Here is a 22,193-nt window from a genome sequence, read left to right on the forward strand (position 1 = left end):
CACACACACACACATACACACACATTTATTGTGTGTGTATAGATATATAAAAATAAAATACTATACACACACACACACACACACAATGCATAATATACATATATATGTATACTATATATAGTATGTATAAGTAAATGCAAAAAACACACTGAAAAAACAAAAATGCATTAAAAGAATGCAAGTTGGGAAACGCCAGACTTAAGCAGTCCACACAACCCTAATTCAAACCCTTTAATTACATGATCACATATTATTTTATTTTTCAGGACCTCTTGCCTCATGCACTTCACAGAATGAATGGTATTCATTCAATGAACAGCTTTTTAATATGCTGTTTTATCCCATTGTCTAATGCATGGCCTTATATGTTATTTACCAAACACTACTCAAACCCTTCTCTAAAGATGAAATAATTCATTTCCTCATGGATTTTTCTATGCAACTCATCAATACAGCATCCAAATGCTTCACAAACATAAATGAATGCATTTGCACAAGACTCCTGCCAGACGAGGGGTATCCCTATCCCCATTTTACAGCTGAAAAAATAAGACACAAGTAGACTGAGTTCAAAAGTCTCCACTAAGTTTGAACGCTCAATTTTAAACACCACGGCCTGATTTTTTAAGCAGTTAGCATTATAATAGCATCTCATATATTCAAAGCTCAGTTTCCGTTGACTTCAGCTGTGGTCATCAGCATTTCTGTAAATTAGACCCCAGAGTCTCATGCCAGAAAATGAGACGCACACAATAATGACCACCTGTAAAAATTCAGGTTCCAAAGATTGGCACTATATTGGAACTTTTGTAGGCAGCATTCTACCACCTTAAACATGAGACCATCACCTTTCTTTCTGCAATCCTCTCACTCACGTTCAAGACATTTTATAACAATCAGGACAAATGAGGCAGAAATCCAACAAATTGAGTCCTTTACTACACAACCTTAGTCCATCTCCAGAATGAGAGAGAGAGGCATTACATTACATGTAATTAAAGACTGCATAATAATTAGAGATAAGAGACAAGGGGAGTTTATTCAGCAATTGCAGAAAAAGTGATTCTAGCTTGGACTGATAGAATTTTTTTTAATGTTTTGGTGTATCAAAGTATGCCAAAAAATGTCTAATCAATCAAAATGCATTTTAAAAAATTCATAGCTTTGTCAATTTCAAACTTTCAAAAAATATGTTTTTAAAATAAAAGATTTAACCAAAAAAAGGCCAGATTACTTTTAATATTAAACTGAAAAAAAATAAAAATAGTTCCAAATTTTCTTTTAAATATAATCTTTTTCTAAGCAATTAATTTGGCAAAAATCAACATATATTCTAAAGATGTTAAGTATTGCCAAATCTGTATTTTTTACTAACGTTTTCTGGAAGAAAATCATCCCACTTCTAATAATACTATATGCATAAAAGAGGGCAGAATTATGGTTACACTAGCAATTTTGAATGTGGTATTTCCTAAATTTTTTAAGTGTTCAGCACTGCAATCTTAATAATGTGTTTTAATATAAGGTTGCAAGTTTGTAATTTCTTGGGCTTTTAAAAAAGCAAATTAAAAAAAGATATCTATATCTATTGATTGATTAATTGATCAATAGATATGCCATTATATGGATACATACAAGGTTCAATGGTAGAGTTGGAACCTTTAGATCTGCTATATAGATCACTGAGCTTTGCATTAATTGATAACCGATAGCAGTAGGATATTATCATATGCTCTGTGGACCAAATAGTAAAGGAGGACAGCATACAGTGGACACATCCAGACAAGCGCACATGTGCGTTCCCACAGGAACAACTAGCAGCAGCATATATTTGTATCTTTGCTAGTTTTCCCCCAGGGAATGCCCCTGCACGCACACTGTGGAGTGGGGCAAATTGCCCCGGGTTGGGTAGGGGAAGCTGGGGCCAGCACCTGAGCTGGCCCCACACCAGCCTTACCCGGGGTCCTAGTGGCCTCCCAGGGCTTCAGGGTCAGTGATCCAAGGGCATGGAACCTGGTCTGCAACTGGAGCACAGTCGTGGCTGGTTTCAGGTGGTGCACAGTGCTGCCACATGGGCAGTGCTGCTTTTTAAGGCACTTTTTTTTGGATACTGGGATTTGCCAGTGGCTAAATTTGGCTCCATGCTACAAATATGCAGCACAAAGAACAGAATCATGTGCATGGGGTGCACTTTGCAGCGCCTCAAAAGCCTCTGAGACACCACAATGGGCCCATAAAGTTTCACAAATTTTTGAAGAGAGCAGAAAGGGTGAGACTCAGATCTTGGGTTCCATTGCTACTAGCACACACTTGTCTGCCCAACTGATCCTTTCTACCTGTTCCAGTCTTGTCTCTACCCCACAAATTTTTCTTCATCAGTCTCATTCTCCTTACCTACCAAGTCCCAGTCTCAAATCCTCAAAATTTTAATAGCATCCTAGACTTCCACCACACGCTCATTTCTGCACTTCAGACTCCCCAATCCATTCTCCCCAAATCTGAGTCTTCCCTCTTGTTCCCACTCCCAGTGTCCTTATCTAGCGAGTCCCAGTACCTTCCCAGGTCTATTATTTTCCTCCACCCAGTCTTCATCCAGATTATGCACCCTAACTAGTGTAATACTTGGATTAGTGCTTAGTCACACTGGGCACATCTACATGTGACCCTATGGCAATGTAGCATCCACAAACAGAAACCATGATGCCAAAGCTACGTAGCCAAAGCTGTAGCAACGCGCTTCTGTGGTATAGCACATCGCTAAAACAATGTAGCAGCTAAAAATAACTGTGCACGGTGCACACAGCACAGTATGGGCTTCCAAGAGGAAGTACTAAATGATGGCGTAGTAACAATGGTGCCATAGGAGCACATGTAGACATGCCCACTGTCCCTTTCAAAGATTATTAAATCAGTGATCCTGTTTTCTTTGTTTCTCTGACATTATGGTCTCCCTCTCTACTCTGACTTCTCCTCATATTCTTCCCACCCCCTTCTTTTCCCCAACTCACTAGCTGCAAACCCTATTCCCATTGTCTTGTCTCCCCTGCACACCAAATTTAATATCAAACTCCCCCAAACACTGAAAATTCAAGTTCCTCCTCCATACTGTAAAAGCACTAAAATTCTTCCAACTTCCAAAGCAATATATTTTTCCATAGCCATTTCTCAGATACAGCTAAACCATCTGGTTTAGCAGGAAGCAGATAACTGAGATACAAAACTGCAGCCTGAATAGTTATATTTTGGAAAAGTTATGAAGAACTGATAATAGGGTCTTATAATTGAAACAGTCAGGCAATCTTCCTATAAAACAGGCAGTGCTACCAGTCCTGCCTGTAATATAAAAGGGCCAAATTATGCTTATGAACAAGCCAGAACGTTGCAGCACAGCCAAAATACCTCTAACTTTTCAATGGTGGTGATCCCTCTTGATAGTGATATCTATACAAGACTAACAATGTGTTCATGGTCTGAGCCAAGGGGCAGCAAGTATGTGTAGTGAGCAACAAGGTATCAGTAACTATTATCACGGACGTCAGGAGGGCTATGTCATTCTATTCATTATGAAACATAAATCAATTAGTATTACTGTTCCGAAGAAAGGTGCTTCAAAATCCACTTCAGTTCACAGGAGACACAGCAGTCGAGAGGAATCTGTTGAAATTCCACGTTGGGAAGGCAGAGAAATAAGCATTGTGGACCATGCATGGATCTACTGAAACCCATGGAGGGTTTTTTTGTTTAGTTTTTTGGGTTTTGGGGGCTTTTTTAAGTATAGCTCCATTCTGAATGGCAAGGCTACACTTTGCCTTGAAGAAGTGTCAGTGCTTCAAGGTTTACTTACTGTATGAATGGCCTCACTGGGACCACAAGTAGAAGCATAACGCCATTATTCACATGACATCCATTTGTGCCTGTTTCCACATTGTAGTTCCCTCCTTTTACCCTTGTTTAAGGGTAATACTCACTAATGCATACTGGAACTATATATTAATTCCATTAACTATTAATTTTAATTGCCTTACCTGCACTCTTCCCGTTTATCCATCTGCTTTAGAACAAACAAACATTCCACAGCTCTGAGCAGGTTTCATAGTTGCAATTAAATCTCATAAAAGGTAACTGAATATCTTACAAATTGTTACTTTGATTCACCACAAACTATATTGGTCTGTATACATTACCCAGTTCTAGACCAAAGATAAAATTAAGTTTCAGACTCTTATAGGGACAGAACAAGAAAAGAGGAAACTGGGAATCTTGTGTTTCACCAAGGTTGGGGGGGGAGGATTCTGTTGGCTTTTTCTTTGGCTGATTTAGAGGATTGTTGGGGGGAGATGAGACATGAGGTCCCAAGCCTTAGTAAATCAAGATGCATCAGATCTTAAGCCCTAATGTTAACAGGTATGAAAAAGCTGTTATTTTCCATTAAGATACTCTAATTTACAATAGCAAAGCATAACTAGCCCAAAACCTTTATAGTTCTCCACATCACTTTTTGTATATGTATAAATAAACACATGCCACAACTGCAGATTAAAATATATCAGGGAACTGCATACAGCAGGAATGTTATCTCCTTAATGGAGGTTTTCTTTGAATTTGTCCATCTCCCACTGCTACAGCAGAAAAAATAAAGGCAGGGGAGGAAGTGAACGATCAGACAGCCTGCTTGCTCTCTGCCGCAACTTCTTCCCCTTGAAGCCCCTTCCGCCTCTCCTTGCTGGCAGGCCCTTGTCTCCCTGACCACATGGAAGGGATGAGCAAATCTGAAAACACTGACTTCAATATAAACATGCCCATAGTAATATGGCTCATCCAGAATTGATGTATTTTACCTCTTCTTAAACTGCTTCAAGTTTTAGCACCTTTCCCCTACAGTGAAACCCAACACCATGAATCCTGACTGTACAAGGTATAAGAAGAATTAAGAACTGGATCCAAGACAGCCAGGAAGGAGTCATCTAAAGGCAACATACCCAACAGGCAGCTGCCTAAAGTTAGCCAAGAGGAAATATAAAGAACAGAGCTGCCCCTTTTTGGAGTTAGGTGACCGGGTGCGAGAAGGAATCTCTGTTCACTTGGGATCCTCCTCGCAGGATTCTCTCCTGAAGAAAGGTGCTACAACCGCTCTTTCAAAGAACTAAGACACTCTCTTTTCATGTAAAGCATAGCAGGAAAGGAAAAAAGAAAAGGAGAAGACACTTGTGACGGTGCTTCCCACCATAGCTTATTGGTTTTGGTGTTCATATGTCAGGGCAGGAGAGAAAAGCCCCAAATTCCAGTAAAAAATTCTGCATTTTAACCAATGCGTGTTTCATGTAAAATAGAGCAGTCATGCATGTAAGGACCAGAACCCAGAACCTAATCACAAGGCTACAAAGTCCAGCTCCTCCCCCTTTTTGCTGCTTGCTGTCCTACTGAATTCTTTTCTCCACAGTGGACCAGTTTCAGGACTCGTGGAGCATGCCCCTAAACCAGAAAAGCCTACAGTCTGGCAATTAGGGCACACTCCTGCACGATGAGAGATTGTAGGCTAGGCAGGGGACTGAACCTGAGGCTTCTATTTCCTGTCTGAGTGCTCTAACCCAGTAGTTTTCAACATTTTTTTATTTGTGGACTCCTAAAAATCTTTTAATAGAGGTGCAACATTTAGCCCTTTAAATGGTCAGTGTTGATATTCACATACTTTTGATTGATCCTTATCCCCTTAGACTTAGCCCCAAGCTTTTTTCCTCTCCATTTACAAAAGCAGAAAATGAAACAGAGTGAAGGACCTAATTTCTATAGGTGCTAATCACCCACTTATCAACTGAAATCCTCTACTAACCAGTTTAAAGGGCATGTTCAATGGGACTTCCCACATGACTAATGTTAAGAACATGTTTAAATGATTTGATAAATTAGGTTTGTCCAATGGCTCACATTAAGGCTATTGTAGGCTGCCTGACACATACTTACCCTTGAAAGCATACCAATGATAGCAAGGTTGAATTTGTCCTTAAATTTGTAAAACTGTATTACAATGAAGTCCCAAACCCAGGACTAAGTCTTACAACATGATGGTAAAAACAAAGTACACTGATTTAATTCCAGTTACTCTAGATTGGCATCACTCTACCTAACTACAATTAAGGCCTGAGGGTTACTCTGAACTAACTACAGTTTAAGTTAGGACTGTCAATCTTCAGTTAATTTTTTTTAATGCGTTAATTGTGCACATGGTTTTGGAGCCTGAGCCCGTGCTCCACTCTGCTGCCTCTGAGCCAGGCAGCGGTGGCAGCACAGAGGACCGCAGGGCAGCCTGGGTTTGGACTTCAGGGAGCTGCAGCTAGGGATGGATAGGGGAACACAGACACATACAAGCAGCCACAGCCTGCACACTATACAAAGAGCAGCACCGCGCTAGTAAGCCTGTGGAGGGGGAGCAGGGGGCAGATCGAGGCCCTCACAGTGGGGGAGAGACAGGTGCTGGGTTGAATAGGACCCTGGGGCAGCTCAGGGAAGAACATGGGCCAGAGCTGTGGGAGGCTCACCCAGAAGCGTAGGAAGGGACACAGCTCCCATGCCCCTGGAGGAGGCATGGGGGGCATGTGCCCCCTGGATTTGTGCGTAGGGCAGAGACAGGCTGCCCGCTACAGGCTGGGGCTCTGAGCCCTGCTGCCTTTGTCCTGAGAGCCACATGCTGGCCATGCTGCACATCCCCTGCCTGCCCGGCAGCAAGAGGCACAACATGACATCACGCAGCTCCCAGGGCAAAGGCAGCAGGGTGCAGAGCCACAGGCCACAGCAGGCAGCCTGCCTCTGCCCCACGCACAAATCCGGGAAGGGAAGGTGCCCCTTAAGCCTCCCTCAGGGTGTGGGAAGCCACCACACCCATACCCCTGCACAAGCTGCTCACGACTCCATCCCATAACCCACCCCCCCAGCCCCAATCATCCCAAGAACTATCCTTGCCCCGGCCCACCCCCTCCGTCACCATGGGGGGCTTGATCTCCCCCACTTTGCCCCTTCCCCTCCACAGACTTATTGGCACAGCACTGCCTGTCCATCTGGCTCTGTGTTTGCCCCTCACTCCCAAGCCACAGCCCCCCACCTCACCCCTGCTGCTGCCCTTCACTCCTTACCCACAGTACCCCCACATTCTGCCACAGTATGCAGGGACCCCTCCCTCCCAAGGCTCCAAACCCCACACACACAGCCCCCCATACCTTCACAAATACTCCCCCCAACATACACACACACACTCCACTCCCACCCCTGAACCATACAAAGTACCTGCATAATTTTGCATAATTTTGAGTGTTTCTGTGCATAATTTTGAGTAGTTAAATGTTTGATTGAAATGATGATTAATTGCAACTAATATTTTTAATCGTGCAACTAATCATGATCAATGTTTTCGTTTGACAACTCTAGTTTAACTATGGTGCTTCCATCCCAAACAAGAGGAGAGAAATGGCAAGAAAGGACTACAGACCTATGTAGATGAACAAACACCTTAAAAGTAGCAAAAAATCTACACAGAATGAAAAACAGGATTGATCAGTAACATCAGAAAGTGCAGAAATAGAGTAAGAACATCCAAAAGTTCAGATGTGATGGACTTTTCGAAGAAAATTAAAAGCAAACAGCAAAAGACTCTTTGATGATCTACTTAAGAGACCCAAAGAAGGAAGAAGTGGGACCACTGTAAACCAAAGATCAGGTGGGGATGAAAAATAATCTAGGAGTGACCCATGAAGTGACTGCTTTAACCTTCAGTAGGGATGCAAATGTGAATAATCATGATACCAAATGGGAGCAAGGATAAAGTAATGGAAATTACCACATCTAAGGTGAAAGCAAATCTTACATTGCTTATGGTGGCAAAACTGGGGGCGGGGCGATATCTAGATTCAAAAAAGGAAAGAGTAACACCAGCACTTACAGGCCTGTCAGTGTGACTTCAGTTCTATGCAAGGTCCTAAAACAACTATTATTAGAAGAAAGAAAAATCAAGGATATGGAAGTATAGAGAAAATGGGAAAAATGAAACAAGAATTTAGCCAAGAAGATTATGTCAGAACAATCTAATATCCTTCTATGAAACAATGACTGACTTTTTAGATAAAGGTAATATATTGGACTTAATTTATCTAGATTTAAGCAAAGCATTTGATACTATGCCTCACAAGATTTTTTTTAGCTAAACTGGTTAAGATAATTGTAAGGTAGATAAGGAACTGGCTAACAGACTGTATGGAAAGGAGAGTTATCAGATTGAGGTGAGGTTACTACTGTTGTTTCTCAGTAATCAGTCTTGGGACTCATTCTGTTTCTATATTCATTAGTGATCTTGGTAGAATTAAATTTGTTCTTATGAAATTTGCCAATGACAAAAACTGTAGAACATTTCCAACATGGAGTGGGATTAGTTTATTAAACAAAAAGAAGAAAATAACCTTGTAGACTAGAAAAACAGAATGGTATGAAGTGAAAAATCATGCATTTAGGAGGTAATCTAAAGATTTTGTTAAAAGAGTGGGGGTCACAGACTGAAGGCAACTAAGAAAGCAAGGAACCCAGGTATACTGGTCGATCACAGGATAACCATGTGCTGTCAGTATCATGTGACTCTAAAACACTAAAGCAATTCCAGGGTGTACTATCTGGAGTATTTTTAGTAACTATAGGGAAGTCTACTGAGATAATTGTGTACAGTTCTAGATATCCACATTAAAGAAAGCTTAATTTAAACAGCAGCAGGTACAAGGAAGGGTGATTAGGATGGCTAGGGGAATGGAGAACCTATCCTATAAGAGAAGATTAAAAGGCTTGGCTTATTTAGCCTTGCAAAACAAAAATTCAGATAAATGTATAAAAATAAGCAAATGAAAGTAACCACTTTTATCACCAAACAAAACCAGACACTAAATAAAGCTTACATGGAAGAACTAATTGAAGAAAACTGAAGGACTGAAGGAAATTCTTCCTGGCCCCTGAACATTTGTTCTTGCTAGACTAAATAAGCCAAATCTTTTCATGTTATGTTGTTATAGTACCAATCAGAGGAGGAGAACTATTTAATTTAAAGGACACTAACAGCATAAGGTAGCTGATAGACTAGAAATTATTAGAAATTTTAAGAAAGGTTTTTAACAATCAGTGGAGTAACATTTTGGAATGGTCTCTCAAACAAAGTAGGGGATGCAAGGTACCTGAAGGGCTCTGAAATGAAGTTCAACAAGAGTATGGAAGGGATAGCACAATGGGAAAGGGGTATTCTTCCAGCACTAATCAGTGCATCTGACAAATGGATTCAAGTATTTGATATGCCTTTGACGGTGCTGAAATACAACTCCATCTCTGTGCAAGAGGGTTCTAGTAATCCCATGGTCCAGGGTTTTTGCTGGTTTCCTGCAGGGCCCAGAAAGAATTTCCCTCAACTTTCCATGAATGTATTATTTGGTGGTAGAAGTTGTTGCTTTCATTTGTTTCGTTTTTTTTCTTTCCTGCCTTCCTCTGAAGCACTGGACATTTGCAACGGTTAATGGATCAGCCAAAATGTGCTGATGTTCCTATCAGGTATCAGAAGGTCTCCAGTGCCTGGCTGGAGGGTCTTGCTCATGCCCTCAGGATCAAACCAATCACTGAATTTGAGATAAGAAAGATATTTCCTGGTCATAATGGTTGCACTTTTTGGGGGGGGCCTTCCTCTGTTGTACAGAACTATTTTTTTCCAAAATCACAAGAACACATATTAACATAACAAATTCTGCACTGCAGTTGGCACCACCCTAGTTTTCCCTGCTATTTATCCCTGGCAATTCTTGCAGGGAGGATTAGTGTGCTTTGTGGCTCTGGTGTGCTAGCCAAACAATCTTGTGGATTCTTACCCGCAGAAAGGACTGGGTTCAGTGGTCTGGGAGGTTCCTTTTAGAGCTAAATTCTAAACTTTCTTAAGGTGAGATTTTAAGAACATAAATTTTTAGTATCTATTGTTACTGCATGTAACCACACAACATGGCAGTCTGTCTCATAATACACTGAAGGTCAGAACTGAATAAAGAGTAACAGTTTCTCTGTTGATTTCTTTCTTTGGTGTCCTTTCTAAGATTGAAAGTAGTTGCATTTTTGAAGGGTGAGAAAAACCGAATGACTGAAATCAGTTGACAGTGGGTACTGGCCTTCCATGTAGTCCTGGTTCCCAACTGGGCCCAGGGCTGCCCTGGTGGAGGGAAAGAGAAGAGCCTCTAGATAAGGTAGCCAAAAGGCTTCCCTCAGTGGGAAATTTAAACCCCATGCCCAGCTGCTCTGGCAGGGCTTCTGGGCATGGGGGATCAAAGGCTTCCAGCAGGGGGAGATAAAGGACTTCCTGCACAGAGACTTTAAACCCCACACATTTGGCAGCTTTTCAGCTTCCCCAGCTAGGAGCCTCTGACCTAAGCTCAGCAGTCCCACCGAAGATGCAAGGTATGGGGACTAAAGACCTCAGTGGGGAAAGCCCTTGAACCTACCAGGGCTGACAATCAGCTGTCTGCCTGAACAGCCTCAGGTGAACCAGAAACAAAACTGTCCGAGGATGGGTCCAACAATCAGCCAGTGGTTGAACCTGGACCCTAGAGAGCTCACAGTCTTGGACCAGACCCAGACCTAGCCAGGCTGGGGCCGACAACCAGCTGACTGTCAGCCTTGCAGACAGTGTTGCAGGCACCAAGCTTTCAACTCATAGGTGAAATTCTTGGTGAAGTCATAACCCCTGGTTCCCCGTGCACTGGCATACAGTAATGATACACATGCTCCATGGGTGTGTGCTGGGGGGAGGGCTTTAATTAGAGGCTCTGAGAGCCGCTCTAATTAAAACACCCAGAGCAACATGTGTATCAGCGCCCCTGCTGCCATTTTTCAGCACGGATACGCTGATACATGTGACACTGGAGTCTGCTGAAGCACAGTAATTACCATGCTTCAGCAGACTCAATTAATCAAGTCTACTCCAATGCACTGTAATTACAGTGCATGGGAGCAGCCTTGCTGCACATGTATAGGTGCCCAAAGTGACTGGGATCTGACCCCTGATCCCAAAATTGCAATTCTTTACCGTGTACATGCGGAATCAGTTTCCATCATGCCATTAAATAAATGTTTGCCAGAACCCTGAGAAACAGATACTAGATATTACAGCAACGTGTAACAAGTAAGTAAAGCAACGAAAAGAAAAGCAGGCATTAAACAGTACAGCACAACAATAAATGATCAAAGCCTTTCTGAAAGAAGGGATCACTTCTTAGAGAACATAGAAAAGGAGGTACATCTTGCAGTGGATTAGTGATACGCGTCATAGAACACTGCAATTTTTAAAACTTAGGTGCTACTTTCCTAGCATTTTCTGAGAGAGTCATTTTGGGGATGCTCCAACATGTACAAGGTTTGTGAGGCTGAAGAACTACTGTAAAATTAAGGAAATCAAATACAAAGATCAGTGATTCTAATGGTTCAGTACTCCAATCTAGTGTAGCCAAATTCAAGCTTTTGTAAATTGTCTCCGGAGTTTCAACTGCAGAAAAAAAAGCTCTATTATTATTTAACACAATGGTTGGTCAGCTACTGATAAACATCGAAGCACCAGCAAAGAAAGATGAGCATCAAACAAAGAACAAATTAGCCTGAACCAAAAGGTCTAAAGCAAGGTCAAGTCATCGTCCTAAGGCAAGGGTGTCAAAGATAGAGCTGCTCCGGATTGCAGGCTATATCACCTGATCCACGGTGCTGCCTGTGGGTCTCAGACAAGCCCCATGCACTGCACATGAGATTAGTTCAAAGTGTGCACTGCATGGGGCACCCACACCGGAGCAGCCCTGTAGGCTGTGTCCAGGACCAGCACAGATCGGGCCCACAGACCAGCCCAGTGCTCCATATCCAGTGCACAGAGCTGGTCCAGAGCAGGTGCTTTGCAACACACACCTGGACTGGGCCTACACTCCACACCAGTCATGAATCCCACATGCAGTGGGCCGGGGCAGGGCCAGCATATGTGCATGCAGCACAAGGGCTGGAGTTGCATGCCGCATGCAACACACGGGTCCAGTCCAGGGCATACTCTGGCTTCAGTACATGGCTGATCCGTGTACACCATCTGGACTGCAAATGGCTTCATGGCCCAGATGAAAAGCTCCTGTACAAGGAAGTATATACTATGTGTACAGATAATATATCCCGTAATTACTTGGAAGACAGTAACTACCCTACAGGTTAAAAAAAAAATTATGTTCTTTTCCATTTCCTACAATTAAGCTATTACCTTTTCTTTCCACTGATTTTACTACACATGAAATAGAACACAATAAAGATACTAGATTTAATATATCAGCAGAAGATGGCAAGAGAGCCATTACATTTAAATAAAACTTAGCCAACTAGAAGAAAAAGGGGAAAAAAAGCAAGGAAGTAGAAGGATGAGCTTGATATCCTTTGTCCTAAAGAAAGCTTCTTTGTCTAATGAAGGGGGATGTTTCTATCTTATTCAGCCTCAAGCATACTACTGACAATTAACAAAAAAATAATATGTACAACCAGGGAAGTCACCCCAAAACAATCAGGGTAATCTGGGATCTGCACTCTGTCTCACGGCATCAGGGAGGGGGTCTCCCATACAGCTCCTCCAGGAAGGAGGAAGAACTGGGAATGCTTGGTCAAGAGTCCCATCCCAGACCCATTCCTGACTAAAACTATACACAGACACCTAAATACAGACAGCAGTTCTACCCTGGCCTCTTGGTGAAAAAGGATTTACAGGAGGTGACTGCTCAAGCACAGGAGCTTTACGCATGAAGAGATTTGTTCCTGGGGATCTAGGTTTCAAAGAGTTTTGCATACCAACTCCAAACCCTAAACTTTATTCTTCACTTCCTGTCCAAGCACGTTTTTCCCTAGAGCTGTCTGCATTTCAGAGGCAGATAAACTTTGTGTAAAGTTTTTATCTTAGAAACCTAAAGAAAATTACAAGTACTTTGGGGTTCTCTAGTACAAAAGGAACTAAAGAACTGTACATCCATTATCACTATCCTTTCAAATTTTATTTCAGTCTCAATAGTTTCAAACACTCCTGGATTACCTCTTCACTTTTCCATGAAGACTGACTACCACACTGAAGACCCACAGTAACAGTTTGTCAATGTGATTTCAGTTAACACCACAAAACCTCAACTGAAAAATTTAAAATATTTTAAACTAATTAAGACTGTAGTCTGCAGAGACCTGCTTTTAACACAGGTCACCTCAGCTACCTAAATAGTACTCCAGCACAAAATGCAAAACTGAATTCTTAGGAAGGAAATCAAAAGCTAAATATCTCATAGTTGTAATGAGCTAAATATCTCATAGTTGAAATGATGCCTACATTTCAGATGTTAATGATTCTGGCATCTAGGAATTAGCACAAACCATGTGATTTAAAATATCATGAAGTATGGGTGAAAGCTGCATAATTTTCCTAAAGGGTTCTTCCAATACAATTTTCTGATAGGTATCTTATTTATTCATATTAAACTAGCTAGGCTGGAGATAAATGACCTGTAGTTACTTAACAAAGCAGTTACTTTTTCCCCAGGAATGTACTCAACTTACTTTGTGCCAGTTTCAACTTGGACAGTCAAAAATATAGTATTATGTACTGTTTTCATGCAAGGAGTCCCACTGAAATAGTCTGGAGTCTGATATAGTACTAATCAATATCAATATACTGACAAAGGACTCTAGGACTACCCTCTTCTTTTCACACAACTCCTATGGTGTATGGGTACATGGGCAAAAATGTCAAGGTAGGACTGGGTCCAGGCCAGGAAACTGCTGCAAAGGATCTGGTTGAAAACAACTTAGGAAAAGGTTTGCACGTACCTAAAAATGTTTCCCTTGAAATTTGTGCCTACTGATGTAAGCTACCCAATAGAACTCTTTTAAAAACATCACATTAATCACAATAAGACATACAATATCTTCAAGATAAGCATAAGCCATAGTGAAATGCAAACACATTATAGAGCTTAAGTTAAACATCCAGGCTCTCAGTAATTCATAAAGACAGGGGCTGTCCTAGTGAAACGAAGCTGTTTGATTTACCTTGAAATAAAAATGCTTTGCTGGCATTGTGTAGTCCTGACACCTGCGTAACTCCAGTGGTCGTATTCACAAGGTCCAGTTCTGTGATGATATCAATTTGTAAGTCAGGATCCATTCCAAATCCAGCAACTGCAAAAAGAAATTGAGGCAAATCAATTTTTATTTTAAATCAAGGAATTAAAATAATGAAGGTAAACTAGGAAAGAAAAGGAAATGCATCGGGAGGGCATGTTCCCCCTCCTCCCCAATTTATGCACCCATGGTGGGTTTGGGGCTCTAGCTTGGCTGGACTGACAAGGATAGGAGCTGCCTCCACAGCCCAGTGGGCAGGACCCACCAGGCAAGGGCAGAGCAGGGCAGCGAGACTCATTGCTGCCACTGCCAGGACCCCCGTGACAGCCACATCACCAGCAGCACAAGGAATAATGGATGGGGGGGCCACACTGTCCTCACCTTCTCCCATTGCCAGCCGCTCATGCGTCAGGCTCCAGCTCTACCTTGCCACCATGGCCCCGCTACCGCTCTCTCCTCAGGCTGTGACTGTACCCTGGGAACGGTGATGTGGGAGGCAGTCTGGGCAGCTTGAGGGGAGCAGTGGCAGCCAGACCATTGCATTAGGGTAGAGCTGCTGCCCAGCACACAAGCAGTTGGCACCAGGAAGAAGTGAGGGCAGTATGGCCCCCCAGCCATTACTCCTCACGCTGTTATGGTACAGCTGGTGTGGGGGTCCCAGCAGTAGCAGCAGCGAGTCTCACCACCCTGCTTACCCCTCCCACGTTGGGTCCCACCTGCCTGTGTCTGTGCAGCCAGACTGCAGCCCCGTGCCTCCTGTAAGTGCACAAATCTGGGGGATCACATGCCCCCCCTTCCCCACATACCTACTCTCTGCCCCACACATTGAGGGGTTGAGGCCTAGTGGAGGGGTGAAGCAGGTCAGGGGTGAGGGGCACCAGGAGGGCTGAGGGGGTGGGGAACTGTGGGTTGAGAGTGAGGGACACCAGCAGGGCTAGGAGGCTGCGGGTCGGGAGTGAGGGGGGACCTCAAGTCCAAAAAGGCCGAGAACCACCATCCTACACCACCTCAATGAAAATGGATGATTTTCATACCTTCGATACAGATGAGAGTGGCTATTAATGTCCAAATGCAATTTAAAGTTGTTGTACATATCAAGGATCAGAAGTTAAGGACAGTTATATGTTTATCAAACACTTTAGATGGTTAAATATACCACATTTATCCAGCCAGAAATAGGAAGAGACTGTCCTGGGGCCATCTGTCAACATGGTGATTGATGTACTATCAGATATGTGCTTGGGATGTAGATTGAGAACCTCTTGTAGAATCCAATCATGTCCCTAATGAGTTTTGCAACTAACTTAATTAGGAGCAAGAGGAATAAGCTCATAGAATAAAACCCCGACCCCACTGAAATCAATGGGTAAAACTTCCACTGGCTTCAAGGGGCCCAGCATTCTTAGCAAAGTATACCCAATTCCACTGAGCGTTGTCCTATGTTATATTTAAATCACTTCCTTTCGTTTCTTTCAGGGCTGGTATATCTGAAAGAGTTAGACAGCATGTGTCCTGTTCTTAGTTTTTGAAAGACTCTCTCAAAAACTATTGGGGTTGATAATGAACAAGAAGAAATCATAAATTCTGTTCATAAATCAATTAGACCACAGAACTCTCTCCTTTTCCATTACTCAAGTATTAAAATACCTTGGGTAATATATTGTGCTAATGCAGATGACACTATTTCATAAAATGCATGAAGTATTAAAAGTGATTGAAAAGGAAACTTTAAACTCTCCCTTTCACCTCAGTCCTTAAGCACAAATTGAGAGTGCTGTGTACCTAGCAGGACTGGCCCCTATGACGGAAGACTTCACTTCATAAGAACAGTTCTGGCTTCCACAGAAATTCTATTAGAGTGTATTGACTTTATGCTGTCATGTGAATATAAGGCTAGAGACATTTTTGTAGAAAATTCAGACAGCCTGCAATGAACTTGGGGTAAACTGCTCCTACATTATAATTTTCGTAAACTCTCAACAGTGTCACTGGGCTTAACATACTCTTCAATCCATTCCAGGCGCTCAGAACCCACAGCGCTTGTATTCCAATGAGATTTTAATTCTTCTCCTTCAGCTGGGTGCTGCCACATTCGGTAATAGCATCCAAAGTCTCAAGTGAGAAACTATGCAGCCCGCTGTCTCAATATCAAACCAGCTCTTCCCAGCGAAAATCATCCTAACCAAATATAAACCCACAACTATAAAAACGTATTCATAAAAAATACATTCCTTTGACCAAAGCAAAGAATGATCAAGTTAGTGAATAGTAACAATAAACCTGGTGTTTATAAAGACCCCACACTGCATCACAGCATGGAGCAGCACTGCTAACAAGGCATCCAAGTCTACAGAGAAGGGAGTAGCATTCTGCTCTTTAAACAGCACACACAACAATCAGAAAGGAAATATTTTGGCTAAGAACATCAAAGCCAAATGGTACCTTCTTTTTTTAAGGTCTCATTCAAAAGAAGAATGCACAAACTTTGATAGTAAGGGTAACATTTTAGGAAGAAGGAAAAGCTGGGCTGACTCAGCTGAGATTGGAACGTTTGGTTCCAAAGAGTAACGGGCCAATCAGAAGCCCAGCGCAATCAGACCACTCTTCTACTGATATCAATCCCAACATGTTGTATACTGGAAGGATGAACCACTAAGCCATGTTTAATGGGGTACATTCACATGAGCGCACCAGTGCACTTTGCGGTGTCTCAGAAGCTTTTGAGGTACCGCAAAACACACACTGCACACATGATTTGATTCCCTGCACTTCATGTTTGCAGCAAAGAGCCAAATTCAGATACCAGGAAATCCCAGTAGCAAAAAAAAAAAAACCACACAAAAAAAAAAAACAAAAAAAACCCCACACACACTTGGCAGCAGTGTGCTTTGCTCAAAACTGGAGCCTGGCCAGCCAGAGCCACGCTTCAGCTGCCAGCCAGGCTCTGTGTGCCCAGATCACCTCCACTGCAGCTCCAAGATGCCCCAAGGACCTCAGGTAGGAAGCTCATTGACTTCAGCGAGAGTACAGTTGTGTCCTAACACAGCAAACAGAGGTGACCCCATTAAGTACAGTAGTTTCACTCTATTTTAAAACTGCTTATTTGAGACGCAGAGACCAGACAATCAACTGGCATAAATCAGCATGGCTCCACTGACTTATTTTACATCAGCTGACACTTTGGTCACCCCAGGTTCAAACATTCTTAGTAAGAATATACTTTGTTGCTTGAAATACCTGTTCATTTTCTTGTACCGGCTCTGGAGATTGCATGCAGACACTCAAAATCCTGGTCATTTAATAATTAATACACGACAAATGAGTAGTTTCTGTTTTATAACCAGGTTTCCTTTCCCTCTGTGGTCTCCAGGCTCAGAGATCTTAACTAGGAGAGTTACGTAAAGAGAACTATGGGCACATCAACTGCATTGGCATCCAATATTGTATGCTGTCTCTTAGTAACAGAACAAAAACCTAGAAATTCCTTAAACGTTACTGTTTTCAAGTTGTGCAAATTATGGATCTTGTGAGGGGCTGACTGTCTTCAACCCCTGTACAAGCCGACAGGCCAAATCTTTAGCTCAGTTTCTTACTCAGGGGGGAAAAAAACTCCAGTTGCTTCAGAAGTTTGCCTGAGCAAAGATAGAAAAATTCAGGAGTCTGGGGATTTGGACCTATGAGACTTGAAGGCACTGTAGTACATGAGAGACTTAAGCCATGTAATTAAGAATGATGTCAACAGGAAATCCCTCAAAGAAATGAATGCAGCCTCACAGCCCTTGCAATTTGCATTGTCTGCCTGCACCTTTCTCAAGGATACCCAAGTCCTAGTGATCAATGAAAATTCTCTATAGTTTAATTATACTTTCAGTGCACCTGCTTATATTATGTGATAATGTCTATACATGGATGATGTGTAGAGAGACGATGTGTAGATACATACGGTTGTGCTAGAGAAGGAACTTAAGTAAAAACATACTTAGCACAATCCAGTCATTGTCTAGCACATATTTTCCATTTGAACAGCAGCATCAAGTAAACTCTAAAACGTATATTCCATTTTTTGACAATTAACAGCACTGATGCCTATCAGTGCACAAAAATAACTTTCCAAGGAGCTCCACCATTCCAAATAATTTAGCGTCAAATTAGTCTTAGCAACCATTTTGAGTGTCAATATGCAATATCAATGTTACAGTGGCTAAGAAAACAAGAGAAATTTTCTCCCCAGGCATCTTTACTGTCACACTCTACAAGTTCGAGTGACAGTCACTGATGGGGCAATACTCCAATACTTTATCATGTTAACTGCCATCTTAAACTTTGATTTCTAGGGAAAATATAAATTTGTGCCTATAGTAATTTTACCAGGTCATTTTCCTGAAAACATCATTTGCACATCATCCTGAAAATGATCCCCTCATGTACCCTAAATCCAAGCTTACTAAGAGTAGTACACTACATGAGAGTAAAGAGAACAAAGACTCCACAAGAAAAAGATGTGTTTCTGCTATATTATTTCTAGTAACTCTTTGCATCAGGGATTTGTAGTCTGTATCTTGCCTGTTACAAGTATTCCCCAGGTCTTTAAACCTTCCTAAATGCCCAGGGAGGCTACATTTCAGTTCTCACTAAAGCATGCACTTTAATAAAAATGGCCCCCATTGCAGCCAATATAGCAATACTTGTGGATGAAAGATATCGAGATATCAGCTCATGCGTGTGATCTGCATATGCATGCCTTCAAGCCGATAATGAGACTCTCTCTTACAGATAAAGCCCCTCCTAGAAAGCGTTTGCACTAAATAGCCAGAATTAAAAATGTGCCAGTCTTCTAATCAGCCCAAAAGGAATACTGATCAGCAACCTCAAATTTACAAAGGGAAGCTTTCTGATCAGGCTACGGTATCAGGCGTGCATCTGGCAATGGACCATGTTTAATGCCAGCATCCTGAAGGACCACGTTTAATACCAGCATCCTGAAGGACGCTCCCAACGTTATTAAATGGGAAGCTTCGTGGCAAAACTCTGCCTTGCCCTGTGGTCCCAGAGCCCTCTGGAAAGCAGAAAAATCCAAAGGGACCTGCTCTTTCTTTCCTTCTCAGGCTAATGTCTGCTTCCCCGCAGCTTTCACCTGTTCTCACTCCAAATCCTCTCCTTTCATGAACAAACAGCAGGGAGTGAGAGAGGCAGCCTGGGCTTCCTGAAACTTTTCATTATTGAATCTCGCCTCACACATGCCCCTCCTGAGAGACCGCTTCTTAAGCGCCGCAAAAATGAACAGAGGGCAGGAGGGCTCACCTGGAGGAGCCGGGCAAAATGAGAAAGGTCCCCAAAGAGGAGCCTGTCAAAAAACACTCAGTGCAGAGGATTCCTCCCCAGTCCCCCACAACCCAGCAAGACAAGCAGCAGCTCCGCTGGGCAGAGGTGACTCTGCCAGCTGGGCATGCCGAAGCTACCGGCCTGCCCAAGAGGTCCCTGCCCCTGCTGCGTGCCCAGTCGCCTGCCTGGCAAGGAGGGCTCTGCTTGGGCAGGGGAGGCGTGCCCGCACCTGTGGCCCCCAGAGTCAAGCCTGCTCTCCTGCTGGCCCTGGCACCTGTGCTGCATGGCAAGGGGGGCAAAAAATGCCCCCTCCGGCAGGTGCCTGCCCTGTTGAGCCGGGAAGGGCAGCGGGGGATGAGACCCTGATGGGGGAGGGGAGGGGGGATACGAGACCCCGGAGGAGAAGCAGGGGGAGGAGGGTCTGAGACCCCGAGGAGAGGCAGGCAGAGGTGGGGGTCTGAGACCCTGCTGGGAGAGCAGGGGCGGCGGTCCGAGACCCCGAGGGGAGGCAAGGGAATCTGAGAGCCTGGAGGGAGGGAAGGAGAGAGGCAGGAAGAGGTCTGACACCCCCGAGGGGAGGGGAGGTGCGGGTCCGAGCTCCTTGTTTCTGCTCTCCCGCCTGCAGGACGGGCAGGGAGCGCCGGGAGCCCGCGGCAGCGGCTCGCTTTCCCCGGCGGGGCAAAGTTTCCCCGCCGCTCGCCCAGCCCCGTGCCGGGGTCCTACCTGCCCCGGCCGCAGCCAGCACGCCCGCCGCCAGCACCACGAGGCGCTCCATCTGCGCGGGCCCCGCGCGCCGCTCGGCAGCTGCCGGGCTCGAACTCGCGGCGCTCAGCCAGGCTGGGCAGAGACGCGGCGGCGCCGGCTCCACCCGCGGCCAGTCCCGCTCCCCAGGAAGAGTCCATGTGCCTCGCTCGGGGATGCTCGCCCAGCCCGGGCCCCCCCCTCCGCTCCCCCTGACGCGGCAGCCCCGGGCCCACGCCCCTGCTCCCCCCCCCGGCCGGGCTCGTTGGGCTGCGCCGAGTGCCGGCTGCAGGCGGCCCCCGCTGCCAGTGGATCAGCCCCCCCCACCCCGCGCCAGGTGCCTGCACTGAGGCGGGGGGGCGCTTTGCTCATGCCCCTGCCGCCAGGGGTCCGCAGCGTGGAGCCCAGGGGCGGGGGAATCACCTCACCCCTTTGCTGGAGGCAGCAGCCCCCCTGGGAATGCCCCTGCCCTCCTCTAGGCTGGGCTCCGACGGGGGTGGCATTGCACCTTGCCCTGCTCACTGAGTGCCGCTGATCACCCCGGTGGGTTCAGGCTGCACCTGTTACCCACTGAGACCTCAGGACACGACCGGGCGTGCTCCCAGCGTGGCTAGGGGTTTGCCCTCCTCCTCCTCCCAGCCTCTGGAAGGATCTGATAGATTTGCTTCCAGCTCAAGATTAATGGGAAAGAGTGCCCTTTCTCCTTCTGCTGAGCAGGCCTGTGAGGGGGAGGCACAGCTAGCAGGGGGTGCGTCAGCCTCGCTTCCATCTGCTAACCTCTTGTGTTCGTGCTTTTTACTTACCCAGCTTTTTACATTTTTTTAAACCACCCACCCCACCTCGGAGCGCTGCACAAGGGCTAGGAGGAACACGCCACTCACAAAATTACAAGCCACCCCCGACAAAATGGCAATCACCCACCCTTCAGCTGGCCCAGCCGGTGAAGCCAGCTTGAGGAGCCTGCTCTGTCTTTACTGCAGCTGCTTTTTTCTTTCTTATTTTCTCTTGTTCTTGTCAGTTAAGCGTTATCTGGATATCAACGTGAGGACCCACCCTGAATTACACAGAGCAGTGAGATTCCTACACTACTCTTGTATTGTGCCCCTCGTTCCAAACGTTTGTCCTCTGTTTACGGGTCAGCAGGTTGAGAGCCTGCAGCCACCCCATTCTGTAGAGAACTTAATACTTGGTAACCTAAACAAGGTTCATTTTGGGAAACCTTCCTCACTGGTGATGTGAGTCTACTTCTGTTTTTGTAAAGAATGATCTTTACTTACCATTCTCTCTGTACCTGCTTTACATCAGAAATGTTTGGGAAACTTGGGATAAATTAGCTGATCTGACTTTTGTTAATGGTACAGCAATGGAAAAGCAAGGGATGGGGGATAAAAGAATCAAAAGACTCCTCCGCCGGCTCTCTGCATTCCTATGGTCAAGTCACTTGGCTGCTGGTTCTCATGTTTTCAATCCAAACAGGTGGGAAGATTCTTTAAAGCTTTGGAAAGTCTGCAGGGAAAAAGCACCACCCAGAACAATTACCAAAACAAACCTCTGTCCCCTCTCTCAACCCCATCCAGCATGTCAAAAAATACATTATACCACATAAAATAATGTCACCTACTGCTTCTCACTAATAAAATATGGCTTTAAATTTAGCCCAGAAAACTTGGGACCCCGATCTTGCTCCTGTTTAAATCAGTAGAAATAGGGTCAGACACTGAGAAACAAAATGATTTCTATTTTGGGGGAAAATAAAACTACACTAATTCTCTTTCCACCTCCCGTGAGAGATTAGTCTAGCTTTACAGAACTTCAAGTTGAATCACCATTTCATTGTAAAGCCAGAGGAGTTTTTTCTCCCTAGTGGTCTGATTCTGGGCAATGTCAGTTCAGATGGATATTTGGTACTTATATGCCACATAAGAAAAGGCTCTGTTTGTTCAGACTTAAATATATAA

General features: G+C 44.2%; 1 protein-coding gene and 1 long non-coding RNA gene across 3 annotated transcripts in view; both read right to left on the reverse strand.

Annotated features, from left to right (window-relative positions):
• The window catches only part of LOC109321340, a 20,335-nt gene extending 10,151 nt beyond the window's left edge, over window positions 1–10,184 (reverse strand). Inside the window, exon 1 of the long non-coding RNA XR_002104037.1 lies at window positions 9,879–10,184. This is a non-coding gene — a long non-coding RNA (uncharacterized LOC109321340). The remainder of the gene's footprint in view (window positions 1–9,878) is intronic.
• Window positions 1–20,389, reverse strand: part of NELL1 (neural EGFL like 1) — a 502,747-nt gene extending 482,358 nt beyond the window's left edge. For both annotated transcript variants that reach the window (XM_019551935.1, XM_019551934.1), the window contains exons 1-2: window positions 20,218–20,389; window positions 14,101–14,229 (exon numbers count right to left, since the gene is read on the reverse strand). In XM_019551935.1, coding sequence (XP_019407480.1) covers window positions 14,101–14,229; window positions 20,218–20,269 — 181 coding nt within the window. In that variant the 5' untranslated portion in view covers window positions 20,270–20,389. The remainder of the gene's footprint in view (window positions 1–14,100; window positions 14,230–20,217) is intronic.
• Window positions 20,390–22,193: the final 1,804 nt, after the last annotated feature.

This window comes from Crocodylus porosus, unplaced genomic scaffold (assembly GCF_001723895.1).
Source record: "Crocodylus porosus isolate Cpor-Errol unplaced genomic scaffold, CroPor_comp1, whole genome shotgun sequence".
NCBI classification, from domain to species: domain Eukaryota; kingdom Metazoa; phylum Chordata; order Crocodylia; family Crocodylidae; genus Crocodylus; species Crocodylus porosus.